At 37.8% G+C, this 13474-nt stretch overlaps 1 protein-coding gene across 2 annotated transcripts in view; it reads right to left on the reverse strand.

Moving 5' to 3' along the window:
• Window positions 1–13474, reverse strand: part of VPS41 (VPS41 subunit of HOPS complex) — a 184946-nt gene that overhangs the window by 13937 nt on the left and 157535 nt on the right. For both annotated transcript variants that reach the window (XR_004057966.1, XM_030932462.1), the window contains exons 22-25: window positions 11586–11723; window positions 4987–5041; window positions 2829–2969; window positions 1403–1539 (exon numbers count right to left, since the gene is read on the reverse strand). Coding sequence is in view for 1 of the 2 variants with exons in the window: in XM_030932462.1 (XP_030788322.1) it covers window positions 1403–1539; window positions 2829–2969; window positions 4987–5041; window positions 11586–11723 (471 nt within the window). In the remaining variant the exon portion in view is untranslated. The remainder of the gene's footprint in view (window positions 1–1402; window positions 1540–2828; window positions 2970–4986; window positions 5042–11585; window positions 11724–13474) is intronic.

Below are 13474 nucleotides of genomic sequence, written 5' to 3' on the forward strand. Positions count from 1 at the left end.
ATGACCTTTACCATCATCCCACTTTTTAAACATGTATACACCATGACTCCGCTTTAGAAACATTAATGACGTCGCACTCTCTGGCACAACCTCTTGTCCCTGCAGCTCTGCCATCCCTTTCATCTCTTACATCTGTTTTTGACGTCACCAATGTTCCTGCAATATCTTCTCCTTTCCACCCTGCTCTTACCTAAGGCTGTTACCCTGAGTGCAGGCAGACTTCTACTTTGCAACCTGCATGGTGAATCCTGTCCCAATGGATCTCATATCATAATGCTCCTCAGCTAATAGCCTTTTCTTTTGGCTTTACCTGCAAAAATTATTTCTAGGAAAGCAATTTCATCCATTATTAACAAAAACTCATTTTCAAGTGAATTAGAGGAAGAACAACAGTCTGAATTTTTTTTTTTTTTTGAGACGGAGTCTCGCTCTGTCGCCCAGGCTAGAGTGCAGTGCTGCGATCTCCACTCACTGCAAGCTCCGCCACCTCCTGGGTTCACACCATTCTCCTGCCTCAGTCTCCCAAGAAGCTGGGACTACAGGCGCCCGCCACCACGCCTGGCTAATTTTTTTTTGTATTTTTAGTAGAGACGGGGTTTCACCGTGTTTGCCAGGATGGTCTCGATCTCCCGACCTCGTGATCCACCCACCTCGGCCTCCCAAAGTGCTGGGATTACAGGCGTGAGCCACTGCACCCGGCCAACAGTCTGAATTTTTAAGGAAATGTTTTAATTCAAGTTCTATAGAAGCTACCAGCATCCTGAAAAATAGTAATTGCTAGAGTTTTTTTAAGGAAAAGATTAAGATGCTTTGTAATTAGCATAATAATTTATATGAAAATAATGAGTTCCACTGTTCTTATCACAAATTCTGGTTTAACAAGGATAATAAAGTTGCACTATTCTAGAAAACAGACAAAAGGTTAAATAAAATCCTATTTTTAACAGCTTTCAGGCAACAGATTACTGAATGGCTTCAAAGAAAATTATTACCTTACTGAAAAACATTTTTGTTAATTCCCTCAAATGGACACAATACTTATTCTCCCTAAAAATGTTGGGGTGGCCTGATCTAATGGCCACTATAACTGCTTTCATACCTCAATTTCATGTTATATTAACCATACAAATATAAGAATGTCTGCTCAAAAGCAACTGAAAATTGGAGACAGCTAAAGAATCAAATAGCCTTCTTAAGGCCTTTAAGGTATTACTGGACAACACAATTTTAAAGGTGACGTTTCTAATTACTCTGAACAGTTTTCTAAATATCTGGGCCTAAATAAAATGTAACCATAAAATCGAAAGTTTTTAACTGACACCTAACATAAACCCTAGAAATATTTATCCAGTACTAAGTCAACTCATTCAGCATGCTCATTTGTCCAAGAAAGGATACTTACTTGCAAATTGTAGTCTTGCAGAATTTTAACCAAGGAATCTCTCAAATTGGGAATCTCCATTCCTTCCTTAATACGGTGAATCAGTAGAATTGGGTCAACATGTGTGCCAATGTTGTTTAATAAGCCAGTAATAAATGCTACAAAATATCACATAAAACAATGTACATAAAAGCAACATTATAATGCAATTTTATTTGCACATAATTTGCACATAATGCAATTTTAGACCAAAAGTAACTCAAAGAAAAAATTATTTCCTTCAAAGTAAGTGTTAAAACCATTTAAATTTCTAAACTCTTAAGAATTAATCTTCTAAACTTCCAACAACTAACGCTCCTTAAGACATGAAGGAGAAAGTAAATAAGAACTGTTTTAAAACAGTTGAACAAATGATTACTTGCCTTCAAAATACAGTTTTTAGCATCAAAATGAGTGCAAACAGTATTTATTGACAACTGATTACTGCTCAGGTATTATATACACTTTCCTCAAATACTGTGCAAGGTAGGAATGCTGTGGCCGCATTTTACAGACAAGGGAAATGGGGTGTTTAATTTTTCCAGGGTTACACAGCTAAGTAGTAATGTGCCCAAATTCACTCAGGCCAGCCTCAAGTTTTGATGTGTTCTGTGACAGCACTTTGCCTCTTGAGATTCTTAAACTATTCTTTATCTTGCTAGTTACAAATGAGACTCCTTATATTGTCAAGAGGATAGTTTATAAAGTCAATTTCGGATTAAGGTAGTTACATGAACATAAAGATTTCCTACCAAACTTAAAAATAAAAAAAAAAAAACAAAAAAGGAAAGAGGCAATTTCACATCACCACTATTAGTTATTTTCAAAAGAGTCAGGTTTCTGTAGGTGACTGCTCTTGTTTTTTCCTTTCCAAAATGGGAGACCCAATGCAAACAGTCAAGCTGAGGACCAGCAAATACAAACTCTGGGTGCCGTACTGATAAAAATAGCGCCGGAAAGAGGCTAAATGCTACAATGCAAACATCCAAATACCATCAATGTCCAGAACAGTTACATGTTTCCAAAAAAGACTGGTACGGTCTATACACTTAAACTATAAACACTCCCATATACAAGCTAAAAACAAACAAAAACACACCAACACAACCCAGATGACATTTATTCAATTTGCTTGCAGCAGGTAAAAACATGCCTCATGGGCACACAATTAATAGACTGTGTAGCCACCTGTTCTTCATCACATTCAGGTAATGCAAAGTGATGAGGCTCCAGGTTTTCCAGCACAGGAGGAGTATTGGAAATCATTACAACACACCTGGCCTATTTTTATTGTAGGTACACTGCCATTTTTTTTTACCCAATGTATCTTGAGATAGTTTTTAATCTAGACATAACTGGCTACACTGACAGAAAAAAAGTTATAACCACAGATGGCTTTTATGCTTACGTGGTTTGTCGATGGAATATAAAATCAAATCTTCCCACAGCTCTCCATCATCTTGTTCCTTGGCAAATTCGATTGCTTTATCAACATCATGTAATTCCTCCATAATCATCTTCAGGGCACTTCGGCTATTACCCATTCGGCCTAGGTGGGGTGAAGATGGGAGAAAGAGTTCATTTAAGGTATTTTAATGATTTTTTTAAAAAACTGCATATCTCTTAATTTGTTTACATAGTTGGAAAGCTAAGACAAGGCTATTTTCTCATGTGACACCAACATTTACTCTCTATAACATAGTAAAATAAATATCTCCTATTTACTGGATGTTTACTCTGTGCTGAGTACTCATTTAAGTGCCTCATATAAATGGCATCATTTAACCATCACTACCATCCTATGAGGCATGTTCTACTAATATTCCTCTTTTATAGAAAAGGAAATAGAAATGTTAGTAGCTTGCTAAGATCATACAACTACTAAATAGTACACCCGGAATTTGAAGCCAGGTCTGTCATACTCTGACTTACTTTTGGTAGACTTATATATATTCTGGAGGTCAATACCTTCACATTCAGATACACTTAAGACTTTTAAAGTCCCTAAAGTCACTCTGCCTCATGATGCAGCTGTGCATATTGCTTTTCTGATACACTTTGTGCCAACTGCAAATTCGATTATCAAAGGGCTACCTCATTTTCTTCTCTCCCAAGTTCAGAGGAAAGTCTTTCAATAACCCTCATGAGATGAAAGTATTTATCAACCACGCTTCTATTGGCTAATCTTCTTTACACACTTTGCTCATTGATCTATGGCATTTTAATAGTTTAAATTTTTCCATGAGTGTTTAATACAGTACATGTAAGAAAGCCTTACTCAGTGGAGGGACAGCAACTGCCTGGTTGTAGGTTGTCACCCTTACCGCTGTCTCTGGGCTTGCACAGGAACTAGTAAAGGATCTTGAGTCCTTCTCACTGTACATGGCCATTATCAACCGATAAAAGCTGGTTCGTGAATGAAATGATATCCCATTTGATACCCCTTCCATAGCATTTTGTGTTTCTTATAAATATTATTTCCACAGCCTATATCTCTAAAAATGGTTATTTAAAATGTTTACAGGATTTTCAAGTTTTTATAAAATCAGCCTATATGTCCCTGTAAGTCCTCTACTGCTGCTAAGACAACATGACAAAAATTTATTCCACCAAAATATTTCTTGGGGAGAACACCGTTTGCAATTAGTGAATTGATGAGCTACTTAAAATTGTGATTAGAACCCCAGGAACATGCTGAAGTAACAAAATGCAGCCCCAAAAGCACTTCTCCTAAGAAGGGAAGGTGCTACAACTGGATAATTCTGGGTTTGTGGCTGAGCACCCATGAATCTGCATACACATAAATGGGAATAGAGGATTTGGATTATTTTTCAACAGAGGCAAAGAGGCCAATGAGGGTGAGTGTTGTATAAGGGAAAAGTGTAAAGTGGAAAAACCCTACTGAGGTCAGCAGGGAAGTGACAATGGAGAAACACCAGATAAGAATGTTATGTTATATGCCACATTATGCAGTTCTCAGTACAACCCACATTGCTGTCATGCTCGTGGCTGATTTTGGAAGAATGTGAAAAGATGACAAGTTTTGTTTCTTGGGATGCATGGTACAAAAACTGTGACTCATGTGGAGGTAGGAGCCAGAAGACCAGGAACACTGACACCTAGATTATATTAAAAAGCTCTCCTCTTTCTCCAAAACTACGGTATTCAATTGCATTTCCTCCAGTTATTTAGGGTGTGATTTCTAAAAGTGATTATTTATTTTCTACCAATATGATGGTAATATACGCTGATTATAATTTTTTAAAAAATGAAAAAACTTGTCAACTCATTTACAATTTATTTTCATCTATGTTGTGAGGTATAAACTGATAAATTTTTATATGTTGATTATAAATTACCAATATGTTATTTCAACATTTATTAAACAACTCTTCCTTCTTTACTGTGCTGTGAAGTCTGTTTTCATATATTAAGTTATTGTATAAAATAGGCTCAAATTCTGTGTTACATTGGTCTAAAACCTATGTCCTTTCTTAGACAAGTTACTTCACGTTGTCATCCCATTTCTTAGTTTATGGTGACCAAAATGAACAAAAGCTACTTACTCAGAAGATAGACCGTCTCTTCTACAAAGTTTCTCTGTTGACAGATCTCAAGAGCCTTCAATTAAAGCAGGGTAAAAATGTTACTATAGGCTACCAAATAAGAACAAATATTAATAAAGTCATTTAAACTTACACTTGAAAGAATTTTTCCACAGCTTTTCTTTAAAAATAAAACAAAGCAAACAAATAAGGAACACATCTCCCTAGACTGGCTGCACTCGGTCACCTCTCAGAGGAACTGGACTCTATACAATTCAATTTAAAACATATTTGAAGCTACTCAGAACATTTCATGAGCAAGAGTAGAAAACAGGACACCAAATGAAAAGAAAGGGCCTTGCCCACTAAGCTTTCTCTCTTTATACTACTTTAGGTTTCTTTACAGCACTGCTTCCTTCCAAATCTGTAGTCATTTGTTTAAGCTCTGTTTACCTCCATTAAGATGTAATGAATGTTGTTCATGGTTGAACTTTCCCAGTATTGTGCATACCATATGCTCAGAAAATATGATTTCATGCTGCATGAAGGAAGGAATGAATGAATGAATGAATTTACTATGAATATTTGTACTGTCAGAACACAGGGGTTGAAAGAGAACTCTGCTCAAGGATCTGTCAAAGGTGAGAAGGAAAAAAATACTTTTGATGATCAAGGATCCAAAAAGGAGCAACTATGCAGATGAGAGCATTTCCATTAGTGTTAAAAAAAAAAAAAAAAAAGGCCTACTACATATTGATAAATTACTTACTGATTCTAAATTAATCAGGACACATTTACTCTATGCTCTGTGCTAGGTGCTAGAGGGTCAGGTTAGATAGAGATGGAAAGATGACAATAATAAAAATGTTAGTGATGATTACAAGTAAGCGGACAACAAAGAAGAGAATAAAGGAGGAGGCTTAGGAGGAGCATTAGCGGCATAAGTCCACTCCTGGGAGCTCAGGGTCCAGGAAGTGACAAGAGATGTGACAACGCATTATTCCATGATTAGAGTAACATGAACAAAGGCCATGTGTACAGAGGAGGGACACTGAAACTGTGTGGTCCTCTTGTGAGAAGCTTCAAGGGGAAGTGGCATCTGAACTGGATGCAGTATGATGAATGAGTGCAGCTGGGAAACCTTACCTCGCACCCTGCATACAAAACTTTCTATTGCGTTGCTCCACTCAGACTTAAAGCTGAGAATCTCTACCACGACTTACAAGGCATCCACAACCTAGCCCTGAATTCCTGTGCAGCTTCACCTCCCTCTGCTCATCTCTCCATTGTGTCCCCTTGCTTGAAATGCTTCCCTTACCCCCAATTCTCCACTACTGGATGGCACTACCTTACGTCATGAGGTCAAGGTCACCCAAGGTGGACGAACAAGAGGAAGGAGCCCCGGTCTCTGACCCTGCGGCATACTGCCCTCAGCAGGGCCACACAGCCAACACTTACACGTGAAAGAAAAGGAAACTGTTGCTCTGTTAAGCCACTATTATTTTGGGATTTTTTATCACTTGCAGTTGAATCTAATCCCTAGCTAATACTGAAAAAATCTTCCTTTATTTTGATTAAAAACATGGTTTACCTATTCCTATATGGTCTTGCCTGTCAATCATCATTGTAAATGATGAAACTTTCTTACCAACTCTTCACTCTCCTGCAGCGATACTACTGCAGAGACAAAAAAACATAGGTAAGAAGTTAAATAATAAAGCAAAACAGAGCAAAAACATCAGAGGACATGGGATTCAAACAAAAAATAACTGAGAAGTCAACTGAGTGCCTAGATTTGTTCTGGGTGTTAAGATACAGAGAGTTTATAGTTGAGTGGGACTACCATTCACAGATAAACAGAATACTGTAATACAACGGAATAAGGAGAATGTTTAGAGAAAGTCTGAATAATGATAAGTACTTATGCTGCTTACAATAATTTATTATTAAAGGGTATCCATGAATCAGTTCTGTACTTGGAAATTCACTTACACACTTTAAAATACCATTCAAGATTTCAAACAGAGCCATTACCCGTTTTCTTCTGCACATGAGAATGTTAAGAACATGCTAGCCTCAAACCACAAAGAGTTTGCAGTTTGGAGCCTCATCTGAGTTATCCAAGACAGCAGCCACTTGCTCTATGTGTCTATTTAAGTTTAAATTGATTAAAACTAAATTAAATTAAAATTCCGTTTCTTGGTAGCACCAGCCAGATCTCAAATACTCAATTGTGACATGTGGTTGGTGGCTACTATGTGGGACAGAGTGGATTATAAAACATTTCCATTGCTGTAGAATATGCCATTGAATATGCCATAGAATAGCAAGGCTATGAGATCCTGTATATACTATCAAAAAGGAAGTCATGTGGGAAGAAATGTCTGAAGGCAAGTTGAAGTTAGGAATGACATGGAATGCAAGCAGATGAGTTTCACCAAGTTCAAAGATAATTTGAGTCTCTAAAATTTCAATTTCACATAATTTTAGATGTTTTATGACGAGTTTCTAAGAGTATCTTAAATTATCCTCTTCTCACAAATGGGAAAATGGACTTTAGAAATCTCTAGAAATTTTGAGTAAAGTATAAAAAGCAAGCATTTAGATTCTTGAATGTTCCTGGACCATGGTGCTCCCTCTAGAGGAGAGAGTAGGGAAACTACGATTTTTAAAGCAGACACACAACACAAGCACACACACAAATATACACACACAGAGAATGTAGTGAAAATAAAAGTGAAAAGTCAGAATAATAATAGAACTTGAGTAAAAAATGATGCAAAAATAGTATTTTAATTCTCGTCTTTCTAATTTAGTATGAAGGTAAAGAATCAAGTTAGAAAACTTAGGGTAACTAATAAGAACCTCATCAAATGTAAATTAAATAATTACTTCTACCTATCCTTGATCTTGTCATCTTTTATCCAATCTTCTCTTTAAATTTCTTTAATGAAAATCTGCAAACTTGGCATCTCTCAGCTTTATTCTTCCAAATTCAGAAATACTGCCACCTTGTGAATACTATTAGATATGAAAGCGATCACAAATTTGGGTATAAATCTGCCAAACTATAAAACTGATGATCTGCTTTTAACCACTCTAGGCACAAGCAAATCAGATTTGCAAAATGAAAACCAGGGCCTGATGACCACATCTGTAAATTACAGAAGGACAGTTGAAGAGTTAAAAAAAAATCTTTCATGATTCTTGCAACACTAGGAAATACCTTAGTGATTGTTACTATTTCAGTTAACTTTTTAAACCTGAAAATGATTCCCCAACATAGTGGAAAAAATATAGAGCCTAAAGTTAAGTGATCCAGGTTCTAAGTCTTGGTCCCTCAACTTATTAGCTCTAGACTTTAGGCTTGTTTCCAGCTCCCTAAGACGTAGCTTGTCATGTATAAAAGGACTCTACCCACCTAACCGCACTTTCGTACAGATTCAGTGAAACAATATACATGAAGGCACAGCATACATTATAAAGCACAAAAGAAATACAAATAATTTTTATTATCTTTAAAAATTGCTGTAGATGTTATAAATTCCTACACACTCTGTATTTCCTTTAGAACAAACAATTTCATAAAAGTTTATGATTAATTTTTGAATTTCAGAGTCGTGGTGATTTTAAATCCTGAATCTCGGCCTTTGATAACCGTAACTAGGGCTTTTGATGTGATGTCAGGATCTTTCCAAAGTTTTGGGCCAAATACTATTGATTGTGGGATTTCAATCAATTCAAAATAAGGTTGACGTAGATTCTTGAAGATTTCAATCAGTTGCCAATCTGAAATTACCTCCTTTCAACAATTAGCCAATCCCCAGCAAAGGCAGACAACCAATTAGAAAGACATAGTGTTATTCTGCCAGAGGTAAATTATAAACAACAGTGGATCAATAGGTTCTGAATATGCCTTTGAATGCTTAAACACTTCTCATTTAAAGTAGAAACAAAGAACAAAAAATCCTCTTGTACCAATAGGACTCAACAATCTCTAAATTCTAAGGAAGCAGACAGAAATTTCTTTGGGGAAAGGGAGGCATTAGAATTTTAAAGTTCTCAATTTCAGATTCAGGAGAAAAAGAGACCACATTTTCTATGAGTCGTTCTTTACACAAAACAGGCAGACATGTATTCCGTGCCCTTTCCTAGCATGCTTGGGATGCATTTAATTGGAGAAATTCACTTTGTCATTCACAAATTGGTACATATGATAGCTTTTTCATGTCACATGTAAACATAAAAGGGATTTGTTTCTAAGATGACTGAGTATATACAGAATTCTTTCTTATTATTCTTTTTTATTTATTTAAAGAGAGTTTTGCTTTCTCAACTAGGCTGGAGTGTACTGGTGTAATCATAGCTTACTATAAACTCAAACTCTTGGGCTCAAGACATCCTCCTCCCTCAGCTTCCTGAGCAGATACTAATACTAGCATGTACCACTACACTGGACTAAAGTTTTTATTTTTGTAGAGACAGGGTCTTGCTATGTTCACCAGGCTGGTCTCAAACTCCTGGCCTGAAGCTATTTTCCCACCTCAGCTTCCCAAAGTGCTGGGATTACAGGTGTGGGCTACTACACCCAACTAGAACTTATTTTTAAGGAAAAAGGATAAGAATCTTGAGTTAGTAATACTGTCATGAACCTCTCCTTTAAGACAGCTTTGGGTACCTGATAGGGTAGAGTGCTATGTTTTCTACAAATATACAGATTTCCCACAATAGATCCTGACAAAGAGATAATCTCTTAGGAAGAAGTCTCAATAACCTGAAACACAAAAACCCACTGAGGGAGTCCTAAAAATATGGATTACTCCTTGATTATCTCGTAATGGTCTGTTCCCACCATTACCACCTGCAATCCATGCCCAAAATTCTCTTTCAGTGGGACACATGAGACAAGTTTTTAAAAACAACTGTGTTTAAAACATAATTGGTTTTACTATGCTTGTGCTGAGTTCTTTTACATTCAATATGGTGTTTTCAGTGGCCCAGAGAGAAAAATTCTACAAGGTCTACACAAAGGCTCTAAGCAAGCCATATATGTAGGAAGCATCATGTGCAGGTCTGCAACGTTCTGCTGCTCCCTACTGGGTGGAACAAGGCGTCTTCCACTGAGTGCTACTAGACCCAAAAACTTTAAACTAGGTGGGCATAAAGTGTGTGAGCAATATAAAGATACTGGAACCTGGGTGGTGCCTCTGCACCTTGTGCTTAGGGAATGAGAATGGTTGTTAATCACCCACATGTGACCTCTCTGTCTCAGAGGTCAACTGGAGACTTCAGGAGACTGCCACATCCTCTCTGCAAATATACAACGTTTTCTTGAAAAGTGAGAAACAAATGAAGGAACACTGTTTAAAGAATACAATTCTCACTCTATCGCCAGATTATAAAGGCCTATGGTGAGAGAAGAGGGTAATATCTGTTTTTATTTTTAGAGTAAGATAACGAATTTCCAAATTAAGCCCTCAGAAAATGTCTTAGGGCCACAAATATAAAATACTGAAGTTGTTTTATAAGTTAACAGGCAGGCAAGATCTTTTTTCATTAATTGTAGACTTTAAAAATCCATTGAGCTAAAACTGGTTCACAGTCACTCCAATGCATTTAATCATCACGGGCTAAAGAAGCAAACATGGAAGTTGTAAGTACATAAACTGTGTTATCATCCAGCTTCTTTGCACATATCCCGTATGGGTCAAATATGTTTTTTTTTTTTTTTATTTTGGTGGTCCACACAACGAACTTTTAAAAAGTATCTAGCCATCCAACTTTAGTCAGACATTTGCACATGTTACTGATAGATGGTATCGAGAACCGTGGGACATAATACTGTTGCCTTTAAGGCTGCCCAGTTGTTAGCACATATATAGTTAAGTACTTCAGTTTATTTTGAAACAGCAGTCTCATAAAACTTACTAGTCCTTATTTAGCCCTAACTAGGACCTTGCATGTATTTAATTTATTCATTCATTCTCTCACTCATGATGAAACACACACTTAGTAAATGTCTAATGTGGGGTGGGTACTAGATTTACCAAAAGGAGTAAGACAAATTCCTTGTCTTTGAAGAATTTACAGGAGAGAGAGACTAGTAAGTAGATAATTACTGTGGAATGTAGAATGTAGGAGAAATATAGAAAAACACAGGATAGACACTTAAAGAAGACAGGATGCAGGACCTAAGCTATGACCTTGGTTTATCAAACCTGATTCCTGACTGGAGCAACTGCAGCTGGCTTAGGACAGTCTGTGTCTCCCTACCAGGCTCTGACTCTGAGGTGTCACTCTGACCCTGGGAGATGGACTGAGACTCCTAATATATCATTTTTGCTTGATGGTTGATTACGTCCTAGGCCCTAGATTAAACTGTTCTTCTTCCAATTAAACCTGTCACAGAAACGCTTCAGCTCTTCACCAAAGTCTAATCCAATGAGACCTCCTTTTCTTGACAGAAAGTCCCAGCAAAAACCTACTTCTTTGAGAGCAACAGTCTTCCCCTTGGACAGGGATGGATGAGCAGAGACAGGAAGAGAAGAAAGACAAACAACTTACCATCAGTGACAACCTCTTCATCCAAAGTGTACAAGTGGGGGACGTCTGTGCCTTACCTTTTCAAGTGGGCAATGGGTACTGTCTCGGAGAAAGGGAAGTAAGTTTGGTCGATCATATTCAGCATAAAGACTGATCTGTTTTTCATGGTAACGCTGCCCCTTATGGTGGTCTCTCTTGAAAAGCTTATGCAAATACTAAAAGGAACAAAAGATAAGCCATGACCCATTAAAATAAGAAAACCAATACCTGGCTAACATTGCTATTTTTAGCTCTAAACAGCTGCCATGGAGAGGTTGGGGGAGAAGCACTCTTCAGGGCAAACCACTAGGTGATGGAGAAGTGGAAAGGAAAACACTTTGGGAGAGCAAAGAATTCTGATACTTTTTCTAGAAGGGCCCAAAAATCTGACTCTGCCACATACCAACTGTGACCTTAGGCAAGTCACTAATCTCTCTGAGACTCAGTTTATCTACAAAAATTTTATTGAGTTACTGTGACAATTAAAAGAGTTGTCACTACAAAATCACTCAGAACCAATGAACTTAGCACACACCAAGCACTACAGAAATGTTAATGACAGCAATTGTCAATATCTTCACTGCCATCTGCTTTGGCTCAGAAGTAAAAAGATGAGTGGTCTTCTCAGATCATAAAAATTATTTTATATAAAAGAAGGCAGAGTCCTAGGACAAACGTATGTTCTTAAAAACTCATGTAGCGGGCACTAAACTCATTCCCATACATTCTGCATCTCCTCGTTGCTGAGTCTTCAAATGAAATGCTGCCTAAACTGGTAACATCAAAAACAAAAATACAAAGTAAAAATCAAGAAGAATGCAGGTGTTCTGAAACAGTTTTCAAAACCGATTCCTTACCCTAGCTGTCTGAAAAAAAGTTAATCGACTTCAGAGGAAATCACTAATTCACTTTCTCCTCACAGGCAAGATAAATCTATCAATACAATCCTCAGAAGTAAGAAAACAATTCAATGTTTACCGAATATTAAATGTAAACAAAAACCCCACAATCTACTGAAGACAGGAAGACTTCATCACCAGTCCCACAATGTGCATTAAACCTTGGGTGGCTGTTTCCAAGCCGATTGGTTTATAACAGACACAGAGCACCAGCCCACCCTGCAGCTGAGACTGTAAATGCGCTGATGTTTGTCATCGCTGTTGCATCTGGTCACAATGAGGCCTAACCATGGACACATGCACCTTAAGAAACCAATCCTCAGGCTTCCTGTTCACCTCTTCCTAAGGCAAAACGGAGCGGTACAAGCAGTAGACTGAACTCAAGTGCCAGGCCGAGGTCTAATGAGCACCACCGCCAGTCCACTGGCACTGGGGTCAGTGTGTGAGCGGGGAAACATGGTGCTGTTTCCCAGAGTGCAAACAGGACAGGGAGGCTCTGTCACATGAATGCTGAGTCAAATTTATAAAGACAAGACATTGCCTGGCAGGGAAGATGAGCCATGTTACTGTGGGCTGTGCCACTACTTCACCATTGCACTGATTACACTGTCACACAGACAGCTACTGCCCGTAATCCTGTCTCGTGGCTTAAGTAGGTCAGAAATCAAGGTGAATTCCCAAGGTGGCTAGCAGTGTGGAGCCTTGCTTGGGGAAGCAGATAATCTTGAGATTTCCAATCATGAACAATGCAGCAATAGCATCTGAGCAAAAGAGAAATGCCTCTCATTCCCTTCCTGCAGTCTTCAAAAGCTTCAAAGCAGAAAACTGACTTTTGAAAAAAATGCTCTATTCCCTAAGCCTCTTCTTAGGGCACAATGAGACGGGCAGAGACACAAGAGCACTTACTGTACCTGATACCCATAGTCCTACTGATAGTCCCACAGTCCTTATGTCTGCTGAGGTTTTCTCTTGTACAAGTTTTAAAGGACATATAAAACAACTATTCCTGCTTTACTCTCATGATGATG

This window comes from Rhinopithecus roxellana, chromosome 6 (genome assembly GCF_007565055.1).
Source record: "Rhinopithecus roxellana isolate Shanxi Qingling chromosome 6, ASM756505v1, whole genome shotgun sequence".
NCBI lineage: Eukaryota > Metazoa > Chordata > Mammalia > Primates > Cercopithecidae > Rhinopithecus > Rhinopithecus roxellana.